This window comes from Lissotriton vulgaris, chromosome 4_1 (genome assembly GCF_964263255.1).
Source record: "Lissotriton vulgaris chromosome 4_1, aLisVul1.2, whole genome shotgun sequence".
NCBI lineage: Eukaryota > Metazoa > Chordata > Amphibia > Caudata > Salamandridae > Lissotriton > Lissotriton vulgaris.
Window position 1 is genome coordinate 39302184 of NC_141691.1, and position 24641 is coordinate 39326824.

General features: G+C 46.3%; 1 protein-coding gene across 1 annotated transcript in view; it reads right to left on the reverse strand.

The window, feature by feature from the left end:
• Positions 1–21521, reverse strand: part of LOC147718303 (nicotinamide N-methyltransferase-like) — a 77741-nt gene extending 56220 nt beyond the window's left edge. The window contains exons 1-2 of the mRNA XM_086918260.1: positions 21351–21521; positions 8073–8280 (exon numbers count right to left, since the gene is read on the reverse strand). Of these exons, the coding sequence (XP_086774386.1) occupies positions 8073–8280; positions 21351–21498 (356 nt within the window). The 5' untranslated portion in view covers positions 21499–21521. The remainder of the gene's footprint in view (positions 1–8072; positions 8281–21350) is intronic.
• Between the last annotated feature and the right edge of the window lie 3120 nt (positions 21522–24641).

Sequence of the window (24641 nt, forward strand, 5' to 3'; positions counted from 1 at the left end):
TGCGGTTTTAATCAGACAAGGGGTAAATTGCTCAGTAGCGGATAGAGGTAGATGGCTGATTGTGAGTTTAAGGATAACAGGTCAAATCTATACTATTATTGGATATTATGGTCCGAATCAAGATTATGTTGGGCCTTCAGATGAGCTGGCCAGGGAAGCTTTAAGCTTCCCTGGAAAAACAATTATGGCAGGTGATTTTAACACAGTGCTGGATCATAAGTTAGATCGATCAGAAAAAAGCAGGGCTTTGGTGAACTCTAAAATGTCAAATAGAGTGAAGGTGATGATGGTTCAGTCAGGATTGTGTGATATTTGGAGGCAGAGGTTTGGCCAGCTACCAGGTTATACTTATTACAACAAGACAACAAGAAGTATTGTCATAAATCTCGGATAGACTAGTTTCTGATTGATTCTAGATTGATCGATTGTGTGGCACAGGTAACCCATGTAGGGGTACATCTCTCGGATCACTCAGCTATCACCTTGTCATTAAAAATGGAGAACGGTTTATCAGGTTCAATCTGGAGGTTGGATCGCACGGTCCTCTACAATCAGGAAGCTTTAGTTAGTCTGCGTAAGGAGATTGAAGTTTTCCTGGATAAAAATATGGGGTCAGCAAGGAATGAGATTGTCTGGGATACATGCAAGGCTTTTCTGCGAGGTAGGCTAGGTGCTTTGGGAGCTAAAAAGAGGTGAGTATATTTTAACAGAGTCGCTGAGCTGGAAAAGAAAATTCATCAGCGGGAGGCGGATGTTGTAAGCTCGAGTGGCCCTGAGGTTGAGGCGAAGACTTTGCATGAGTTGGCGGAGTTAAAAGCAGGTTTGGTGGGTCAAGGAGAAATAGGATGCCAGTCAACTTGCGCATTTTGAGTATGGGGAGGGGAGTAGTAAACTGCTAGCCGGGAAGGCGCTGAAGGATGGAGTACGCAGTTTGATAAAGGAAGTGAGGGAGGGGGAGTCAGGTCTGATGGTTACGGATAGTAAGGGCATATAGGAAGCCTTTCACAGGTATTTTGTGGAAGTCTATAAGGATGATCTTAGACCTGAACCCTAGGCAGTAGAGCAGTGGTTCGAGGTGGTAAAGCCGCTGTCTGATGACCTCCAGGAGATATTGAATCAGGAAATATCGCAGGCAGAAGTGGAAGGCGTGATTAAACAGATAAATAGGGGGAAAGCACCAGGGCCCGACGGGCTTCCAGCCGAAGTTTACAAGGCACTGACAGACATCCTAGCGCCTTTTGTAACCCAGTTATTCAATGAGGTTTTTCTGGGTAAGGCTTTTCTGCCTCCCTCATGGAATAAGGCGAATACTATATTAATACCTAAGCCTGGGAAGTCGCCAAAGTATATAGATTCATATAGGCCAATATCATTATTGAACTGCGACTATAAGCTTTTTGCAAAGATCATGGCTGATAGGTTGAGCAAAGTTATTTTCCAGTTAGTTCATGAAGATCAAAAAGGTTTTATTAAGGGCAGATATTTGAAGGAACTAACTTTCTCCCGTATTGGAAGAATAGATGTGGCTTCTGCTTATGATCTTCCCTTGGAGGTTATCGCATTGGATGCCGCCAAGGCATTTGATTGGGTGAACTGGGTGTATCTACAGGCCTTCATAAAGCACCTTAAGCTGGGCTCAAACTTTAGTACTGCCCTTGCATCACTATATCATTCTCCTACGTCCTGGGTGTTAGTTAATGGAATACTAACCCAGCCAGTGCCAATTATTAGAGGGACTAGACCAGGGTGCCCCCTCTCTCCTCTTTTATTTGACCTTTACATTGAGCCCTTAGCTTGTATGATTAGAGCAGCAGAGAGCATTGCCCCGTTTGAATTTGAGGGTTGGTCTAAGATATAATTATTTTAACCCCCAAGTCAATGGACTGTCTATTTGAATTAACTAAGGAGTTTGGGGCCGTATCAGGTTATCTTATGAACGAGGATAAGATGGAGGTTATGTCTTGGAACCTAAATCCTGAGGGTGTAGCTTGTAAATTGGGGATACGATATTTAAGGGTGAGGATAACACACAACATACAGCAGCTTACTAAAGTCAACTTTCTTAAAGTGAAGAAGGAGATTACTGCTGCTCTCCGAGGCTGGGCACATCTGCCATTATCACTGTTCAGGCGTGTGAATCTGGTGAAGATGATGATTTTACCAAAAATACATTTTTTTGTTTGATTCACTGCTGTTATTATTTGTGAAAGACTGGTTTGCAAGACTTCAGAGTGAGATAGGCTTGTTTATATGGGCTTCAAGAGGGTCCCGTCTTTCGTGGAAGAAGATTAGGAGAAAACTTCTGAAGGGAGGGCTAGCGGCTCCGGACTTTCAGATTTATTCGTGGGCTTTTTTGCTGAAAAACTGTTGAATGTTGTTGGGTACTCCGGGTAGTTCAATTATTGGGAAACTGCTGGCAGTGCTGCTTAGAGTGGCTAATTTTAAGGAGCACGGATTTATTTATAATACTTCAAGAGACCTAGCGGAGGTCTGGTTTAGAATTAGGTGGGTACTAAAAATTCCTTATTATAGTTTTATGGCCCTGATTTGGGACACACCACGATCCCCTCTCTGGTCTAAGGATTAATTATGGGTGAAATTTGCGAATTCGTGGTCCGCGAATTCGTGCAAAATGGCAAAAAAATCTACGAGTTCGCTAATTTTCCCGCGAACTCGCAGATTTTTGTGCCATTTGCACAAATATGTGACCACGCGTGCCTGTAACTTTGCCAGCGTGCCAAAAGGTGCCCAGGTCCCTTAAGTGAGTTGGCCATTATAGTGGGGACGGGTGGGAAGATGTTTCATACCGCTAGTGTGTGGTGGACAGGGCCAAATGGGAGGGGCTTCTATGCGAGTTCACATGCATCTTCTTTATAAAGGGTCAGAGACCGAGCAGAGCAGCAGATGAGGAGAAAGCAGCCTCCTGGTCTCAGGTGCTACACGGGGATGGCGCTCGGGAAACTCATGGATGCAAAAATACGTTTGGCACAGGACCCCAGAATCCTTCAGATGTCCAAGGTAGCTCTGCTGTGCGTGTTGGTACAAAGCCATTCTGATCCTGCTCAGTGGGTTCAGGCGCATGCAGATGCTGCTGCTGGACATTGGCATGCGGGTGCTCCACGCCTGGGAGATGCGCATACCGGTGCCAGGGAGGACACGTGTTTATTGGTGCTGTGTAGCAAGTTATGACTATACATTTTGACTGCAACAGACGGTGGTACCACCTACACGGATCAGGAGCATCCAGGCACCAGACTTCATGGTGCAAGAGCATAATGGTGCTGTGCAGTAAGGGTATATATGTACTGGGGGCAGGGGAGCACTTAGCACAACCCAGAGGGCTCCCAGGCAATTGAGCACGAATGATTTTCACACTGAGAGGGCTCTGGGGCAGGTCAGTAGCACGGGGGCTCACACCCACAGGGCTCCCAGGCAGTTTAGCAGCGCCATCCTCTGGTTCATCACGGCCACACTCTGGTTCATCACTGCCACCCTCCAGTTCACCACTGCTACCCTCTGGTTCATCACTGCCACCCTCTGGTTCACCACTGCCACCCTCTGGTTCATCACTGTCACCCTCTGGTTCATCACTGTCACCCTCTGGTTCATCACTGCTCCCTCTGGTTTATCACTGCCACCCTCTGGTTCACCACTGCCACCCTCTGGTTCATCACTGTCACCCTCTGGTTCACCACTGCCACCCTCTGGTTCATCACTGCCACCCTCTGGTTTACCACTGCCACCCTCTGGTTCATCACTTTCACCCTCTGGTTCACCACTGCCAACCTCTAGTTCATCACTGTCACCCTCTGGTTCACCACTGCCACCCTCTGGTTCATCACTGCCACCCTCTGGTTCACCACTGCCACCCTCTGGTTCATCATTGTCACACTCTGGTTCATCACTGCCACCCTCTGGTTCACCACTGTAAACATGGGGAGAAAGCACACCTGCCCAGCCTCAACCGGGGGCTGGTTAATGTGTTACTGAATTTGAGCTTCAAGTCCGGCACCTGCTTCCTTATCTGTAAGTGCTTCCTGTTGTGATTTAATTTTTGTGACAGCCTGGAGCATTGTGCCATACTTGTAACTATTCTCTGATCCTGCGCCGAGGGTCAGAGCAGGGTCAGAGAATAGTTACAAGTAGGCAACAACTCTGGAGGCGCCGCTCAGGAAGCTCTTACAGGGTTACAGCAGGTGCCCACGTTGAAGTTAATTTCTTTGTAACCATTTTGTAAAGGGTTACAAAGAAATTAGTTTCAACTTGGGCACCTGCTCTAACCCTGTAGGTGCTTCATGTACTTCAGTTTTTTGAAATCCGTCCGCACGCGATTTTGCGGATTTTTCTGCAATTTCGCAAGATTCGCGGACTGCAAAATTGCAGAAAACCCGCAAATTCCACGAACGGAAAGGATGTTACGCCCATGCTTACTAAGGATGCCGTGGCAAAAGCATTGAGAGTGGGCGGGCCTCAGTGGTGGAAAGATTTTTTTCTGGAGGGCAAGCTGATTGCATGGGGTTTTTGCGAACAGGAATGGGGTCGGAGATTCTCCATGTTTAAGTACTTGCAGATACACAGCTGGGCAACGGGAAAGGAAAACTTAATTGGTCTCCACAATGATTACGAAGAGAAGCTGATGTCTGAAATAGAGTTTAAAAAAGAAGTTGCGTTGTGGTATTGGCTGATACTGGAGATGGAGGAAGGTCCATTTACGCTGCCTGAGACCCTGTGGGGAGAGTGCTTGCCGGGGATTGCTACAGAAGACCAATGGCAAGTAAAAATGTCTATGCTATATAAAATAGTTAAACCCGCAAATTTAAGGAGGAACCTTCTGTTTACGATTCACAGGGTATATTGGTCTCCTAGAAGACTTTCAAAATTCAACTCTGGTGGTATGGTGGTGTGCCCTAAATGCAAGAGTCCAAATGAGGATGATCTGCTTATGTTCGTGTATTGCCCGCCGATAAAAGAATTCTGGGAGGCTGTAAGTACGAGTCTGTCAACAGCTCTTGGCCTGCAGATCAAGGTAAGCCCTGAACTTGTCATGACGGGGAGATTGGATCTGCAAGGTAAGGGCACAGATGACAATGCTAAACTTTTGTTTTATGCTATACTGCTGGCCCGGAGAGAGATTTGTAAACTGTGGGTCTCTGTGGTGTCTCCAACAGAACTGGACTGGATAAGATTTATGAGAGCCATTGCTAAGTTAGATATTTCGGATCAGCGTAAAAAAAGATATCGATTTCGGACTCCCTTTTTGTTATGTTTTGGGTGAAGGGGATGGTGTAAATTCTTGATGCAAGTCCTATGATTAAGCTTTCTCTTATCTCGGTTGGCTTTTAGTCTTCCCTGGTTAGGTGAAGACCTGAGGAAAGGGTGGTTACGTCTTAGAGGAAGCCCCTCCATCCAATAACTTAGGGGGCGATGTCCGGAGGAGGGTTCGGACTCTAAGTAGCGTGGCACAATGCCCCTCCTCTATAGCAGAGTCAATATATGAGCTAAACAGCCCAAGGGTGGTATCGTTGAGTGCTGGGTGGTGAGAAGGCAAATGAGGATATAAAAAAATAAAAATAACATTGTATTTACAGCTACAAAATATGCCATGTGTAAATAATTAACATTGCATGTGCATTGTTTTGATCACAGTGGCAGAGAGTTTGTGGTTTAGCACCTGGATTAGATTCAATGAAGAATATTGTACCAGTAGAAATGTAGGAGTTGGTATACTAAGGATCCTAGGCCTGGTAGAAAATTAGCTTGCACAGAATACCAGGTCAGCGCACAGACAAACTTGGAATGAGTTTCTATGCTGTGGTGCTGTGAAATGAAGCTTAGATGACAAGAATGTTGAAGAGAGGATGTTATCCTTATCACTATGTCTAACATTGAGAAGTGGTGGTCAGCAGCTGCAATCGGGGACAAATTGTCATGTATTGCCTTTTACAGCAAATTTGTTTGGAGTTATGAACCCATGCAGGAAAAAGGTAGGAGGTAACAAGCAGAGGAGAAGGTGTAGGCAAAGAGAAACTAGTTTGATACCCAAGGTACTGTTGTGGTACAGTGTTTATTAGCAATATGTGTCAGTAGTTTTGAAGTTTTGCTGATACAAATTGTGTATGTTATGTTTGTTTTCTGGAGCTTTTAGATTTTCTGAGGTTTTGGGTGTTAGCAGGGAAAATGAGATAGAAACAAGTGAAGTGGAATGGAATTGTTTTTAACCTAGTGCAAACCAAGGATGAATTAGATGGGGGGAGGTGCCTGTGTTGTGTTGCATACAATAGAGGGTCAGTCATGCCTAATAGGGGCCTTGGAAGATTTCAAATAGGCAGTTGGGGAAAATATTGGCTCAAGAGGCTGAAAAGGCAGAATAATTTGTTATGCACTTCAATAAATTAGAGACTGCATCAGAAGCTAAGAAATTGAGCTTCTTTCTGAAAGAGGATATGCGATTGGGGAGATGCTCTTCAGACTGTTGTCTGCGATATATAAGGCACAAAGAGAGTATTCAGTGAAGCACTAATTGATATGTCATTCCCTTTTTGTTTCAGGTTGTGCTGCTAGACCAATTATGGCATTCTTCTCTATATGAATCGTGGGGCATTCATCTGTTAAATCGGGCCAATCACTCTCATGGCAAGCTGAGTTGGTGAGAGTGAGAACCTTTCCAATTGTGTTGATTATTCACCTGGGTTTGATTAAGTTGATGAAAGCAGATCTGGTGATAATGGTATGGTCCTGGTCCTGTTCTTTGCGTTTTGGGCATCTCTGGTGGGGTGGGTAGGGTGTGGGTTGGGGTGTTGAAGTAGATTGCAATTGAGATACAAGGTACAATGGTTAATGGGGAGATGCATTGTTTTTATCAAAATAGATGCATAGGTGTCTTGGAGCATGGAGATATCACAAAAGAGGTTTTTGCCTTGTTCCGCCATGATGAGGTCCTTTTATTCTTTTTAGGGAATTAATTTTATTTACTAGAGATATGCAATCAACTGGCAAAAAAGCAGGTTGTAAAATGGTAGGGAGTAATTGTTGGCTGTTAGGTGGCAGTCAAACAGATTATTTTAAAAAGAAAGGAAAGTAATAGCCTTTTGAGCAGCAAAGAATATGGACTTCTGGGAGCAGGGGACAGTAAAAACACTTGTGTCGGGTTTTTCTGTGTGGAAGTCAAGAGGGAGGCTCACACACTAATCTGGAAAGGTGGGGACCTGCCAGTGGGTCCTTGGCAGAAAGATGCTAGCAGAGGGATGCTGGAGTCAGGTGTGAAAGGACGGTAAATGGAATGAAAGGGAGAATGGGTTCAATGCTGGGATCTTTGGTTGCGAGTGTGTACACATCAGAGAGTAGGTTTAAAGATGGGGGAGCTAGATTGACTCATTGTATTAGTGAGGTGGTTTTGTTTGATTTTACAATATTGTTCATAAAGTTTAGCTGCAACCTATCCTTATAAAGTGGCCATTCATTCTTAAATGGGCCTGTCTACTCTGTGCTACCTCGCCGGATGACATTAGTATTCACAATGTGGAACGCATGGATTTGCATTCCACTGTTGTTGCATTAACTACTACAATAACAACAGAGTGATAAGACTGACTAAATGACCATCTAGATCATACAACTTGAAATGGAAAATAGCCACTGGAAAACTTGTTGACTTGCTCACACAAAATGTTCAATTTGTCATTCCTCAACATGGAACACATCAGAATGGACCTCTGGAGACATCTGAAATCACTGGTGTCCACTTGTTGCCATTAACGAGATGAAGCCACAGGCCAGGCATCCTTAAGTAGCTTTATTTTATCTCTTACAGCCAGATTCCATGTCCTGGCAGCAACTGCCAGAACATAAAATTATGAGTAGTAGAGTCTGGGTTTCATGGAAGACCAGGTATTCTTCTTCCTTCTTTCAAACCTCTATCCGAGCAGTGACATCAGCACATTCCAATTCTTAAGCTATCCCTTGGCATGTTTATTTCACTTTATAATCCTCACATTTTTATTAAGGGGAGATACGATGAGAGTCTGAAGAGGAAAAGAAAGCAGGAAAGGTTTAATAGAAAGTTGCATCCTTACCCACTGCCCTGAAGCTCACAAATCTTCTTTATTACATGACTCCAGTTCAAGGCATCAGGTTCGTTCTTCAGCCATTTCTGTATTTCCTGGATGGAGTTGTCGTCTGAGCAAGCAAAGGTGATCTCATTGAAATAATCACAGGCTGGGAGAGTGTAATAGATGTAAGGACCATAGGAAAGTCCAATCAGGGAGTCTCCTTTAACACCACCTGTTTAGAAAAACATTCATACTTGAATAAATAGAAATTGATAATGTTACATGTAAGTTCCTTATCAAATACTAAGGATAAATGGACATGCCCATTTTAATCATCATTAATAATAATATGTTATATATTGTGGTCTACTCAGGACATGTCAATCAATCAATCACAGCATTTGTATAACGCACTACATACCTGTAAGGGTCTCAAGGCTCTAGGGGGGGAATGCTGCTACTGTTCGAAGAGCCATGTCTTGAGGAGTCTCCTGAAGGTTAGGAGGTCTTTGGTCTGCCATAGGCTGATGGGTAGGGTGTTCCACTACTTAGCGGCGAGGTTTAAGAATGATCTGCCGCCGGTGGTAACTCTTCGGACATTTGAGTTCACCATTACCCCTCTTCAGCTTTGCTTTGACCACATAACTCCTCAGATCTGCCTTAGAGGCAAGACTCTACAGCCTCTCATTTGAGATGTAGCTGCAGTGTCTGGGTGGTGGGAAAGTATGAAAGGTGTCATTTCCTTGCGTACTTTTCATCTACGATCTTCGGTGAGGATGGATGGATTTTGGGTCCTATAGGAAAGTGCCTCCATTTCAAGAGTAGTCCCCTCATTTTGGCTGATGTTCATGTGACTTCAAACTGTACATGCACTGAGGTCCTGCCAGGGCACAAGCCTTGATCTCTTTCCCCAAAAATGTACCCTGATTGACACAGCTTCTGTCTCCCCTGTACGTCCCTAGTAAATGATACCCCTGGTACCTAGGGCCTGAGGCCAGAAGAAGGTCATCTAGGGACTGCTCACTCAGACAAGGTGACACTGCCATTGCAGGCTGCATGTCCAGGTGCAGGGCTAACTGAAGAGTTGACATGGCAAGTCACCCTTTGTGCCATTCCTCCCACACTGCTTGAGGTATAAGTGAGTCACCTATCTTGAAGGCCTTAATATCTCTAAGGCAGGGTGCACTATATCTCGAGCAGTATGTCTTACGCACGGACACATCAACAATGTCGAATCCATACTGGAGCATTGTAGTGCACAGGAAAGCCATGACAAGCGCATGAGCTGGATACTGGTCCCTACAAGTTTCCTAGTCTCATGATGGCTCCACTGTAGCAAGGGATGTTTGCTGCAAATCATTTCCTGTTTATAAATCCTACCTTATCCCAGTGAGGAATTTATTGATAGATTCACACAGGGGCTCCTCCTCAAGGATCCCCTGAAACCTACTAACCACTGGTCTGGTTCCTGGCAAGTTTAATCCATTCTGCCATTACCAGGCATGTTTGTGGAGCCCTGGGTAGAGAACCAGAGCTCTCTGGATTCAGAGACAATGCCTGCTCTGGGCAGAGGTGGTCACATCTTCCCCCCTGCAGGATCTGCCATAGCAGAAACAGGAGCTTCAAAGGTCCTGCCACCTTTGAACCCTGTTTCTTAGCCCCAGCTGTTAGAAGGAAATTGTGACCCACCAATCCTGCTGCATCTTTTTTCAGGAGGATTGGTGGGGAAATTAGGTAAATTAAGAGGTGCATCTACCTTCCCATGTACGACCCCTCAGGTAGGAAAGGCAAGGTAGACCCCACTTTTGACTATTTGCCATATTGAAGATGGGGCTAGTAGTCTATTAGGAGTCAGTGTATGCCCACCCCCCATGTGGGTGAGTATAAAGAGGGCATAGGCACTCTATCAGTAAGCAGTCCTCTTGCGACTACCTAGCCTCCCCTAAAAATGTCCCAAACTTTAATATGTAGGTGGCTCCTTGAGAACCTGACCTCAGATTCTACGGATCAAAAGGAGACGATGGAAGAAAACCACTGACTGGCTAGGAACGTATCCCTGCGGCAGCAAGAAACTATAAAAACCCTGCCAGCTGCAACCAAGACTCAACACCTTGACTGGCTGTCCTTGCAGAGAACTGCAAGACCTCCAAGAAACCCCTTGCACTTCCAATCTTCACCAGTTGCCAATGAACCTACCTTTGGGCTAGAGGCTCTAGTCCCCAGTGACCATTTGTGAAGAACCAAGGTGATTGAGGACCGGCACTTGTGTCGACATGACTCATCACTGTAAAGGAATGGCAGCATGCTTCCACCACATTGAGAGATCATCTCATGACAGCGACAGATGCTGAAAACAGCCCAGCTCCTGAGTGCCCACACCCACCTGCTGGTGGCTTCAATGGCAACAGCAGCAACCTTGGCATGGTCAACACTTCTCCGAGATGGTCTGCTTTGCAACTCACCCGTGGCTTGACAGCTGTTAGTAAACTCTGACCTCCAACACCCAAGACTTCAGAAACTCCTGCTTCAGGTGCACATCAACTCCAGCTGTACCTAAATCATGGGCCTCCAAAGAGCTTCATCCTGCTGATGAAGATCTCCAACCACTCCAGATTGCGTGGCCACCCGAAACTCCTTGGTGGAGTTGTCCTTCCAGCAACCACAACGTTAATGTGTTAGCTATATTCCAACAACCAAGCCTGCACCTTCATCCCAGTAACTGTGACTGCGATCGTCAGGTTGGCGGTGCTCCTAAAGACATACAGTGATCTGCTTCTGGCAACCACAACAGTGTTGATCCACTGAACTCCATACAAAGGACTCCACATCATTACCTTCTGCACGAACCGCAATGGTAAATATTTGACAAATCGAATGCTGATTGTGAAGGCACTGAAAGTACTGCATACTTTAAACTACATCTCTTTTATACCGAGGTTCACAGTTTACAAAATATTTACTTAAGTATCTTAAACCTGCACAAAGTATATCTCTGATTTTAAGTCTTTCTTCTTAAAAAGATATAAAGACTGTGTTATTCTTAGAACATTGGTCTCAGATTTATTCTTGGTTGTGGGCCTTGCTTCTTGCCTCTGTGTGTGACAACAAATGCTTAGCACAACCCCAGGATAAGCCTTAATACTTTCCCACACTACCACAAAAAAGAGCATTAGAACTATCGAATGGACAACAATACCTTTTCTTGGGGATTCTTGGTCTTTCTACATAGCGTACCTCATTATAGTACACTGTACAGAGAGACAGCCTCCTACAGGTCGCCTGTCATTGATCTTTTCAGGTGTCTAGTAGATGGAGCTGGCTCTATTGTCAAGGAGAAACAACAGCAACACTGAATCATCCCAATTCCTAATCGTTCTTGATGTGATTATACAACATACTTATCTACAGAGCAGTGATGCTGTCATAAAAAGTTACTCAGACAACATTAATTCCCTTCAAGATACCTTTCCTTTTTCCTCCTACTCTCTACTCTATCTCAAATTAATCTTTCCCTCTTTTCTGTCTCTTTCATTCCTTTTTCTGTCTCCTTTTTACTTGTTTTTTTACCTTTCATTTTATGCATTTGGGTTGCTTTGCTATTTACCTCACTGTACCTCGCATTCACAACCTTTCCCTATGACTGTCTTACATATTGCTTCTAGTTTCTTTCTCCTAACAGACTCAACCCATCCACAAATACTTCAAACTCTGAGTGTAAACATACTACAAAAGTGTAATCTATATGTCTCCACCCACAAAGTAAAGCAATTGCCCTAGTCTTGTGACGGTGGGTGACGTCCCTCCCTAAATCCCTTTCTGCTCCTCCCTAAACTCCTCTTATATCTCACAAATCCCACTATCCTTATTACTAAGTCTGCCCCTGTTTCCCACCCATTGCCTTGTGACCCACCCACATTTACAACTACAATCTGTACTTACATGTGCAGAAACTCCCCAATCGGGACAGAGAATTCTACACATCCAAGTGTAGGCAAAATGTAAACTTTAGAGTACCTATTGTAGTAGGTTTTAAAGTGCTACACTACTACGGATGGAAGTTTGTAAAGAAAGCCCTCTGAATTTATCTAATTTTTTAACAGGCTGCCAACTCTCAGTCTGAGCAGGGACAGAATACTACAGGGTTTTAGGAACAGGGGGCAGTTAGAGAAATATTGGTTACATTATTGTTGGTATGTATTACGGCAGAAGAACATGTGGTAGAGCTATACTACCAGTCAGGTGGCATCTAGGACTATAATTAGATGGTGTTTCCCAGTGATTGGGATTAGAAAACAAGATGACTCTTGCATCTAGCTCACACAGGTCTTTCACCAGCTCCGGGTCACTTACTCTCACGGTGTATATAGAATGCAATTCACAGGTCCCCATTTCTCCATACTGATACCACAAGACATGGCTGCCTACCTCTCAAAGAAGACAATAGGCAATGCTCTTTAGGCTGTCAGTGCCCATCAGGAGAATAGTTACTAAGTGTAAAGTCCTTCTGAGATCTCACAAGTCTAGATTCCTGCCAGAAGGTTCTCCTGGAAGCACATTTTTCCTAATTCTTGTGCTATCAATCTACATCCAGTTTGTGGTGGAAATGTATCTGAAATCCATGGGTGATCCCAGAAAGCTATATCTGAAAACTAAACAACATGTTGAATTCAACAAGGGGTCATTTGTGTACATCCCATAAGGGTTTTTCAAAGAAACTGAAGGCTTTATTACGATGCCAGACATTTCAGGATTGGAACTACCCGACTAGTAGTCAGTAGTTCATCTAACAATATTATGATGTGACCACCATCATGGCGATCAGAGTCTTTACCATTGCAGCTTGTGTTGCAGCCCAGAAAAGTACTGCAGCATTAGTTGCAATGGTAAAGGGTATGTTTCTAAACATCTATGCACCATAAGCCAGGCACCATGTGGTGCCTGGCATACAGTGCATAGATGTTTGGCAGGGTATTAAATGTGACCACACAGCAGAAGTCTAAGGGGGACCTGGGCCCTGCTAGGGGCCCCCACAATCTCTTTCAGACACCTTTTCATATCAGAAAGGCCTATATGGAAAGGCTGTCCAAAAGGGACATCCTAACACCTATGGCAGTGCCTCCACAAGCACCGCCTCCATTGTAGGAATTAGGACTCCGACCAATCCCCCGACGGCGTCCTTGATCATGTCAGAGGAGGCAGTCTGTCTCTCTGACCACATCACTCTGACCACCGGCATTGTAATCCAGTGGTAAGACTAATGCCTTTGATGTCAGATGGATAGCTACAGACAGCCTATCGGTGGCGGTGCATCTGACATCCTACTAAGGCTATAACTGTTGAAATATAACAATAGTGAAAATAATTAGGAAAAAACAGACCTTTGTGACCATGTTTTAATTTGTATCTTCTTGTCACGATGGCTGATTCACAAAAAACCTTAAAATATTACGGCTGAATGATGTTTCTGGTTGTAGGGATATATAGGTTATGGAGGTTGTAAAGGAGCCTGGGCCAAAAACGGAACTGCACATTACAATGTTTTTTTCTTGTGTTCCGAGCAATTTATTTGGTAAAATGTATATAGTGAAAAATATGTACCAAGGAAACCTACGTTTTTCTGACATAGATACCTTTAATAGAGTTTAGGAGCAGTGGGTATTTGTACATCTCTGAATTTGTAGGTACCCATATTAGCATGTGATTAAGTGGACATTTTTCAAAATTTTTCTTTCTTACACACTGGCTTACATTTGGAAGGCACAAATGATAGATATCTAATTGGTAGTAACAAATGTTCTACTGTTGTGTGTTACCACATGTCTACTGATACAAATGCCACCTCAGTTGTGTGCATTTGCCTAGTGTCCACGACATGAAAGGGCCCAAAACTCAGCGTAGGCACATCACACATTTCCACTAAAATGCATTGTTGTTTTGCAAAGTGAATAGCTGTGGATTGTGGGCCTGAGCTCAGCCAGCAACTAGAGAAACTCACAAACCTGCACATGTTTGAAAACTAGATATCCATAGGGACCTAGGGTGGGGTGACGATAGTGACTTGCAGAAGGTATTCTTTCGCAGAAGGCCTTATAAATCTCAAACTTTGAATAAAAGCACAGATTTTCCCAACATTTATGTAACAAAAATGTCTGGAATCTGCAGAAACAACATATTTCCTACCGCTCAGCATTCATTTAAGCCTCTCAATAAAAATGGAACCTCATTTGTATGGGTAGGCGCAGTGTCCCCAACAGGAATGGACCAAAAAAACAACATGGACACATCACATTTTTCCACTGAAAGCCAACCCTTTTTTTGGCACTGTTGGCAGCTGTGGATTTTGGGCCCTAGCTCTGCTGACACCTAAGGAAACCTCCATGGAGAGATTAGTTAGAAGAGGTGTTGTGATATTTGGAGATTTGCTAAGCCCCCACCAATGCAAACCTACCAACCAAAAACATTTTTTAAAAGTAAACTGCTAGGGAATTCTTAGGTGGTTTCCTTATGTGGATTCTGTGAGGTTTTGCTACCCACAATACCCTGCAAACCTCAAAATTACCATGCAATCATACATTTTCATTACATTTCCTTGATGGAAACCTCCCGAATGTGCAGGAATTCACTTGTATCAATATAAAGTCTGCCCCACTTTCACAGCTATGCCTCGTGCCTGCATCAGGAATGGACTCGGCCTTAGAGGGTGTGTGATATGGACCAGATCCTCAGTGACGTATATGTATTATGTAAGGAAACTGCTTCTTGTTTGATTGATTCAATTATTTTTGCCATTATTGTATTAAATCTATAAATTTAATTAAACCGTAACATGACTACGTGAATTATGAGTTTCTAAATTTCTATTTTAGGTCAGTGACAAATAAGAATTTATTTGCACTTCCACCTATTATGCTTTGACTTTGTGATGATTTTCTGCAACTATGCAAATAAATTAAATCTATATGTCATTCTAGTCAGTTTCAGTTTCAGTTTGTTTATTTATTTCGAAGGTTAAAAACCATCATGAAAATACATCACAATAAAAAAATAAAAAAAACATAATCATTAACTTTCTCAACGACATCTCATTATTTAAAAAGAAAGGAAAGGGACATCACATTTAAAAAGAAGAGTTATTGATACTAATAGGACCAAAGTGCAGATGACATACAAAGGCTCCGGATCACATAATAGATAGCTCCGTTGCCTACCAATTTCAGCAGCCCATAGTGTTTCTCAGTTTAAAAGCAACTTTAAGAAAGCTTATAATGGCACATAAGGTTCGCATTTCAGTGGCTCTTTGCAGAAACAGTAAGGCAGATTTGGCATGGATGATTTTTGAGTCTTTTAAAATCCCTACTAAAAATCTTTGACGGGGTGTTTTAAAATAAGGACACAATAATACAAAATGAAGGGTGTCCTGCGGAGACCTATTGTCGCAGCCGCAGGCACCCTTCTGCTCAATTGTTGGAGTAAACCCTGATGGATGAGCTAAAATGTGGTGCAACAAATTGAGCCTAAAACGAGTCATTAAAAACCTCTCATGCTGACTGTGCAATAAAAAGAGGTAAGGTTCCATGCCAATTTGATTCGACACTAGTGAATGAGCCACTACCGAGGATTTAATAGAGTCAAGCTCCCTCCTCCTGCCCCTAAATTTGTCCAGCAATTGCCCTTGTACCGAGTGACTGGTGTATATGTCCACCAAGGATGGGTCCAAAAATAATCTTTGTTCATCTATTTCCCCCAGGGTATCTTTGATATATTTCAGCCAGGGGATTTGGAGGGATTTTTCTTTCGTCAGGCAATCCTGGATGATCTGTCTGGATAGTTCCGCGTTAGGATTTAGCCAAATTTTGATCCAGGCCAATATGGGTCTCAGTCTAATCGAGTCCGCTATGTATGGTATTCCCAGCTCATTGTGTGTTACTGCAGCGGAGGTGCTCAGTGGAAGTTTTAACAGTTTTTTTAGAAATTTCTCTTCCTCGCTTTGAATTAGTTGAGCATCTCTGAAACCCCAGACTTCAGATCCGTAAATAGTCTTTGAGATGCTGACTGATCTGTACAGAGTCAGCACCTGCTCTGGGGACCACCTTCCCATTCGACGAGCAAAGTTTAATATGGCTCCATTAGCTGAGACAAGTCTCCTCGCCCTCTCCTCTACCAGCGGGGCGAACTTTAGCTTCTCGTCGAATAAAAGACCCAGATATGGGAATGTTTTAACACTGTCCAAGACGTGATCCCCCAGTTTAAATACGAATTTCTTCTGAGGTTTCTTCCCCACTGTCATAATGAAGGATTTTGTCATGTTTACAGATAAGTCTAATTTTCTCATAAAATCTGCGAAACCCTTAATTAGACGCTGCAGGCCGATCGCCGTCCGGGCTAAGAGGACGGCGTCATCGGCGTACAAAAGTACTGGCAGGTGACGTGAGCCCACCTTTGGACAATCAGTTCCCAGTGCTAAAAGGTCGCTCTCCAGGCCGTTTATATAGAGGGAAAACAAGAAAGGTGCCAGGATACACCCCTGCCTGACCCCGCCCGAGCACAGGAAGGGATCGGTACTCACCCCCCCTCACTGTAGCGGACCTTGGCAGTGGTGTTCCAGTGAAGTTCCCTCAGGATGTTGATGAGGTCCGGATCAATTCCCAGATTAAACATAAGCGACCATAGTTTGGCTCTGTTAACATTGTCAAACGCCGCTGCTAAGTCCATGAACCCCATGTACATGGTGCCTACAGACGCTTTAGTGTATTTAGCAGTGAGCAGGTACAGGTTGAGGCACTGGTCGGTGGTTGATCTCCCAGTTCTAAACCCATATTGGGTGTCCACCAGGATATTATGTGTGTCAGTCCAATCCTGTAGACGGTTGAGAAGTGCCCTCCCCAGTACCTTGGCAGAGACGTCGATGAGCGAGATTGGTCTATAACACTGCGGGCTGTCCCTACAGCCTTTCTTGTAAATCGGGACAATCACCGCAGTGGACCATGATCTCGGCAGGCCCGTTTTGATGGCAGCATTCAATACTCTCATTACCACTGGGGCCCAAAGATCCGTATTGCTAAGAAATAGATCCGGTGGGGTTCCATCCGGGCCCGGGGCTTTATTTCGTGTTAACCCTAAGATTGCCTTAAGAGTTTCATCCAGAGATAATTCGAATTTTTCTGCCCTTGGCCCCCTCCAAATTCCGTCACCAATGTCTACATCCTGCTGGTTGTACAGGGATTTGAAATGGGCAATCCATTGTTCCGGCAAAATGTTTGAGCTGATGACTGGGGAGCTTGAATCGTGGAAACATGGTTTGTTTATAATTTTCCAAAACTGGATGTAGTCCTTGTTTTCACCGGCCTCCCTTAAGTCTGCCCAGATTTCCTTTTGGAGGGTGCTTTTTCTGATCTTAACCTGGGTTTTATAATTTTGTCTACAGCGAGTAATTTCATTTTTGTCCCTTGGTGTCATTTTCAGGCTCTGTTTTAAGTCTCTTAACGCTTTAGAACAATTGGTATCAAACCATCTGGGCGTGGATTGCAGGTTTACGGGCTTCTTGGTTGTCAGGAGTTTCTCTATAATTTTAGTTAAGAGTTCAAATGCCTCTACTACTCCTCTGCCCTCTACTGTGACATCTAGACAGGTCTCTATGTGATCTTTCCCTTCACTAACTAATTTAACATAAAAATCTTGGGGGTTAATCACTGACCACCTTAGGCGTCTCCCTCGATCTGTAGGTTGGATTTCCACTTGTTGGATCACGCCTGGTACTTTTTTGATAAGATCTTTCCCTTTAATTTCTATTATAATAGGGTTGTGGTCACTAAAGGGACTCCACTCTGTCCTGGTGTTTATAATCCTTTCCCTAGCCCAGGCGGATATCATGACATAATCTATTATAGAGCCCCCTCCTTTACCCTTAAAGGTTGGTATTGGGGATTCACCAGCCTTATAGGCGGCTAGATCCATAACCTTAGTGAGGGCAAAGTTTTCTAGTAACTTCATCAGTAATGTACCCTCTTTAGTATGTGAGAAGTGGGGGCCCTTTTCTAAAGGGCAACCTGACCAATCGGGAGTTAAGGGGAGTAATTTGGGGCATAGATGGCAATTAAAATCCCCCATCAACAGAACAGTTGGTTCAATCCCCGTCATCCTTTGATCTAATTCCTCATTTAGACAGCTCTCCAAGTGCTCTAAGATTGGGTAGTTTCCCTCCACTGGTCCGGAATTATAAAAATTCACGAACAGTAGACACTCCCCCTGATGAGTAAGTCTAACTGCTTGTATATTATCTGAAGAGCAGTCGTTATATGACCAAGAACCCTTCAGGTCTAAGTCTACATATAGAGCTAAGCCTCCCTTCGCTCTTCCCGAGTTAGTGCCCTGTGCTGGTTTAAAGAAACATTTGTAGCCTTCCAGTTGGCATGGGCCCGAATCTCTTGCCCATGTTTCCTGGAGCGCTATAAAGTGAAAACACTTGATAAATTCTAGCCATTCCTTGTTTTTTAATTTGGCTTCCAGCCCTGCGACATTCCAAGATAGGATAGTCAGGCCCTCCCGTTTTCCTTTGCCTATTGCCACATGGGTTTCAGTAGCTCTCTCCACCCCATCTGATGGTAAATTTAGTTTGGCTGTTTTTTCCTTTTCCCTCTGGGGCCGGGGTGAGTCAAGTCCCCTAGTTAGTATACTCTCCTCACTCCCCCCTATGATCCCTGCTTGTGGGCCGAGAAAACTGCTAATGGCCGGGCTTCCTATAAAGTTCTTTGGAGTGGGTGGAGTGAGATTGAGTCAATCTATGTCCTCTAGAGATTGAAATGGGGCATATCTATTCCTCCATTGGGGGTAATCACGCTGGGAGTAGGGCTGTTCGAGGTGGCTTACTAGTCTAGATCTGTGTGGGCGCTGTGGTCTAACCAACGACCATCCACCCTCATCCTCCACACGATTGTTGTTTCGTGTCCTTGGGTAGAAATATCCAAGTGGGAGAGCACGAATTGTGCTGGTTTGGTTCCTGTTGGAGTTCTTCAGGATGTACTCTACCAGACTAGTGTCCGTGAAGTTTGCGACTATGCAGTCTCCTCTAATATCTTTCTCTCTTCCCCCCACCCAATTTACCCTTCTTACACTTAGAATCTCTCCTCTTTTCCCACTATTTAAGGGTCTGTGGATGTTCAACCATTTAGAGATTTTTGAGAGCAATTGTGGGTGTGTTTCTCTCTCGTTAGGCCTATTTTCGGGAACCCCTGCAAAGATTATTACAAAGGGGGTCGCCTCGGGGGGTAAATCTAAGTGTGGTGCCTGAGGGTTGTCAAAGGGGTCTAGGTCTGTATAACAGTGATTGTAATTCCCTTCTCTCTGTGGGCGCTCATCTTGTCTCCATTGCATTAGTGGTTGTATGGGGGGTCTCTCCCTCTGAGTGTTATTCGTACCATGTTGTTGTCTCCCTCTAGAGTTATCATTTGTACCCCCTTTGGGGTTTTGGGCAGAGTTGGGGGCCTCATGGATCTGGACTATAGCCTGTTGGTCATGGCTAACACAGTTGTTATTCTGGGCCCTCTGTGCGTTTGCCTTATTATTTGTGGTTTCCTCCGTCGATAGTGAGTGATCAGCAGAGGTTTTTGCAAGTGCGTATTCTAATGCCTTGGTTTGTTTGGAGAACTCGCACATTATTTTGTCTACCTTGCTTGTAATGGGTTTTAGTTGTGCCGCAATGAAGGATTCTAACTGTGTTTTAATATCTATTACTACTTTCTCAATCCACCCTGGGGGAATAGTGTCCACTCGGGGGTTATTTTCTAACGAATTATATTCTTGAAGGCTTATTGGGGAATTAATTCTTGTTGGTGCTTTCCTCTGCCTCTGCTGGCCCTTATTCCTCCCTCCTCGCTTCCTTACTTTCCGGGGGGCCGTGTCTATAAGTTCCGGGGATTGTAGCCCTGAAGTTTGGGCACAAGGGACCTCCACTGTGTCATAGTTTGTTTGAGACACACTGCCCTGGGTGTTTAAGCTATCAGTCAATAATGCGTCTCTGGGGGGTGTTTGAGTGATGGCAATGAGATTGGGCGAGGAGGATAAGCTCCGTTCCATTCGTTCAATTTCCCCTGTAACTTTTTTTAGCATTAGGTCGATAGCTGTGGGTTTGTTCCCCTTTACATGGGCTGCCTCCTTTATTTCCCCCTTTGTTGGCTTAGGGGTTGTTCTCTTGGAAGGCTTGATCCCGGTCGAGCGTGTATTGGGGTGAGTGGACATCGTTCCCCTGCGGTCTCCTTCCTTATCGCCGCAACTTTGTGTGGCGTTGGTTTCTACCAATCATCCAACGTGCTGTCGTAGGGGTTTAGCGAGTGTGTTTCACGAGCTCCGCTGTCCTGAGCAAATGCCCTTTGGCCAGGGTGCAGTGCCTGTGTATGGTATCAGAGACGTGCGGACCAAAGGGAGTGGCCCGTCCCGTCCCTCGTCGTCCCCGGACGGCCACAGACGGCCCGCCCTCTGCCCGGGCTCCGCCCGGCGCCGTCCGCGCGCGTCCGCGATGCGGAGGATGTGCCCTGTTTTTGTAGCGCCTCCGGGCGCGCTTCAGGAGGAAGTGGGCGGAAGTTGACGCTCAGCCCTCTGGGAGCTGTAGTCTCGAGCCGCCGCGATGTGGAAGGGCGGCGAGACCACAGCGTCAGGGCCCCAGGAGCGAGGTGGCGTCCTGCTGGTGAGTTCTCCTTGGCTGATGTGACTGCGTGCTGGCGAGATTGGTCCCCTAGTCAAACTGCCTTAAATTATAACTGATCCTAATAGAAGCAGCCGTAAGAAATCATCAAAATATGGAAATGCAATTCATGAGAATAGCTTTTTTTTAAGAATTGACAGATACATGACATTCAAGAATAATGTAGATAACATGCATTTTAAGTCCTTCAGCCATCAGAAAAGGCATCTTTGAAATGGCATATCTGTACATAATACACCAGGACTTTTAAAAGCAGGTGAATAGACATTTCACAGTCCTGTGCCATAATTCAGCATTATGAACACAGGTTATTAAAGACATAGGAGAGTAGGAAGATGAAGAGCGCATAGGGGCAGTATTTACAGTTCCTTTGTGGTGGTTGCAAAATGTTATTGTAATAGAGACACTCTAACAATAATTTAAGATCTTTTCTTATACAATTTCAATCATAACTTATGCATCACAATCCATTAAGTATTTTCAGCAAGTGGTTGTGACATAGTATCTATGTCAGATAATATTAACACCCCTGAGTTTATCTGCTGCCAACAGAATTACACAAATGCAGCTGTCTATGGATGAGCATGGACATGGGAAGTACATACCTGATGAGTAGATTTTGATTAAATTAGAAAACAGCTTAATAACTACATCATCAAAAAAGGCAGATTCTTCTACCAAATATCTCCCCTTCATCTTTCGTGTATCAAGAAATCTTTCATGGAGTTCCTTCAGGCTACTACTGGAGGCCATTGTCTCTAGCGTTGCTTCCTCCTGCCTTCATTCTGTGTTACTTGCACTCATGCTATAAAGCCCAAAATTTTACTTTTAAATGATCTTCAAACGGGGAAATATGTTTGCATATGCAACTTATTCAACTTCAATTTAACTGTTAACGTCAGAGACAACAGTCCTTGACTGAAGTCATTTTTTTATCCTGTGACTGCTTTTGAGTTCGTACTGTTTCCAAGTGCAACACTTTCAAACATGCCAGAACACCTTACACAGCAGAATTGTTCCACATTTCTGGAAAGGTATGACCATGGCATCAAATGTATGCCCTTGACAGACACATGCTCTTTGCCTGGTTGTAAGGGAATATTATGAACGCTACAATGCTTAAGGTTCCTAGTTTAAAGGAAAAACATTTATGACTTCAAATAATTCATTTAAAGAATCAAATAGCACAGTACCCTCAGTTATCAAACACATTTTTTTCATCAACACCGTGGCTGCTAATGGTTTTCCCCTCCTGTGTTGATTCTAGCAGAACCCCATTGTTCATGATGAGCTCAGCTCGTCATAAGCACAGCTCCACTGTGCCTCATGACGAGCTAAGCTCGTCATGAGCAGCAAAGGGGTTAACCCCTTCGGTGCTAATGACGGCTCCAGGCCGACATGAGTCCAGTAGGGAAGGTGTTGGTATATTCCTTATGTAGGAGCACCATCTAGAGCAAGTCCAGTAGAGAAGGAGTTAGAATAGTAGCGCGCAATGCTTTCCAATGGGACAACCAGATTGCATGGCTTACCTGAAAGTCCCGATGAGGGGCCATTTGCCTCCCTGATCCCAGCCAGGGCTCTAGGAGGTCAGGGGGCCTCAGTGACCTGGGTCCCCACTGTCACTCAGTGTGTACAGGTTCCCAGAAGGAGGGGTAGCCTTCCTCCTGATTACTACAGGCAGGGTATGGCAGGACACACCTCCCGGGCTAGGGGTTCTCTGCTGGGTACCAGATGGGCTATGCATGGACAACACCACTCCTACGTCCGAGGCTCAGGCCCACGGCATGGAAAAGTGCCCAGGATGGGCTCCATGGGAGCCCTGTCCTGCCCTGCCCTGCGTGGGCAGGCAGGAGCCCGACCGCGAAGGCTCGGGTGGGAAGCTGGGAGTACTTTTCATCCCGGCCATCTGGTCGCACATTTCCCCTCGGCCATCTGGTCGCACGCAATGCTTTCCAATGGGGCGACCAGATGGCCGGGTTTCCCTGGAAGTCTGGATGAGGTGCCATTCGCCTCCCCTATCCCAGCGAGGGCTCCAGGAGGTCGTGCACCTGTGCGGCTTGGGTCCCTTTCGTCACTCGGTGCACACGGATTTCAAGAAAGAGGGTAGCCTTCCTCTGGATTACTAGGGACAGGGTATGCCCGGACATTACGCCCAGGCTGGCGGTTCTCTGCCAGGGCCAGATGGGCTTTGCCTAGGCAACACCTCCCTAGAGGTCCGGGGCACCCTCCTCCAGGCCAACGGCATGGCCATGTACCCGGGACGGTCTCCAAGGGTCCCAGGCAGTCCTCCCCGGGCGTCCAGACCCGAGAGCTCCACTGGTCATCCCCATGCCTGAGGCCCAGCCGGGGTCCCTGAGCCCTGCCTGACCCCGCGTGAGCAGGCAGGAACCCTACCGCGAAGGCTCGGGGTGGGAAGCTGGGAGTACTTTCGAATGCGGCCATCTGGTCCCACCTTTCCCCTCGGCCATCTGGTCACACGCAATGCTTTCCAATGGGGCGACCAGATGGCTGGGCTTCCCTGAAAGTCCTGATGAGGTGCCATTCGCCTCCCCGATCCCAGAAAGGGCTCCAGGAGGTTGGGAACATTTGCGCCTAGGGTCCCCTCCGTCACTCTGTGTGCGCGGGTTCCCAGAATGAGGGGTAGCCTTCCTCTAGATTACTAGGGGTAAGGTACTCTGGGACCATTCTCAGCCTAGCAGTCCTCAGCCGACAACTGGATGGGCCAGGATGCCGCCCCAGCCCTGGATGGGGTCTGGCTGGCTGGGAAGACTCCCCCTGATGGGCTGGGTCCAGGGGCCCTGGGAAGGGTGGCCTCCCACACCCCAGGCTCCGTCCTGCAGTGTGGCATGGTGCCCAAATCAGGTCCCTTTGGCACGGAGAGGCTTTCCTTGTGCCTCTGGACTCAGGTTGCCTGGCCTGGGTCTAGGGGCCCCGCCAGGCCCCGGCTCAGGTACTCTAGCCCTGGTCCCTGTCTCCTGGGCTGCTGCCCTATCAAAGGCCTGGGGTGGGGTTCCATCATTCCCGGGGAGTCTCCCTTAGCTTGGCTGGGTTCAGGGGCTCCCTGCGACCCCGGGGAGGGTGGCATCCCCATCCGAGCTCTGTACTCGGTCCTGCAGCGTGGCAGGGTCCCCTGCACTTCTGGGCCTGGGAGCCCTGGTTGGGTCCAGCGGCCTTTGATGGGCCCCAGGTTGGTTGGTCCAGCCCGGGCCCTGTCCTCCAGCCTGCCGCACTGCCAAGGGCCCAGGTTTGGGTTCCGTTATACCTTGGGAGCCTCCCCTTGCTTGGCTGGGTTCAGGAGCTCCGACTGGGGCCCCTGAGTGTCTGAAGAGGTTGGTCTCCCCACCCCGGGCTCTGTCCTTGGTCCTGCTGCATGGCAGGGTTCCTGGGACAGGGTCCGGAGGGCCCAGGGAGGTGTCCCATGTGTCTCCGGTCTTGGGAGCCCTGGCTGGGTCTGGGGGCCCGGCCGGGCCCTTGGACCCATGCCACAGCCTTGGGCCCTGTCCCCTAGCCTGCCGAACTGCCAAAGGCCCAGGACTGGATTCTGTTGTGCCTGGGGAGCCTCACCTTGCTTGGCTGGGTTCAGGAGCTCCGGCACAGGCCCCTGAGGGCCCAGGGAGGGTGGCCTCCTCATCCCGGGCTCTGTCCTTGGTCCTGCTGTGTGTCAGGGTGCCCAGGACGGGGTCCAGAGGCCCAGGAAGGTTTCCCCTGTGCCTCCGGGCTTGAGAGCCCCGGCTAGGTCCAGGGGCCGAGTCAGGCCACAGGTTGGGTGCTCCGGCCCTGGGCCCTGTCTCCCCGGCCTGCTGCTCCACCAAGGGGCCAGGACAGGGGTCCGTCTGACCCATGCAGGCCTCCCCTCCTTGTCATGGTGTCCACGGGCCCAAGGTCAGAGGGCCCTT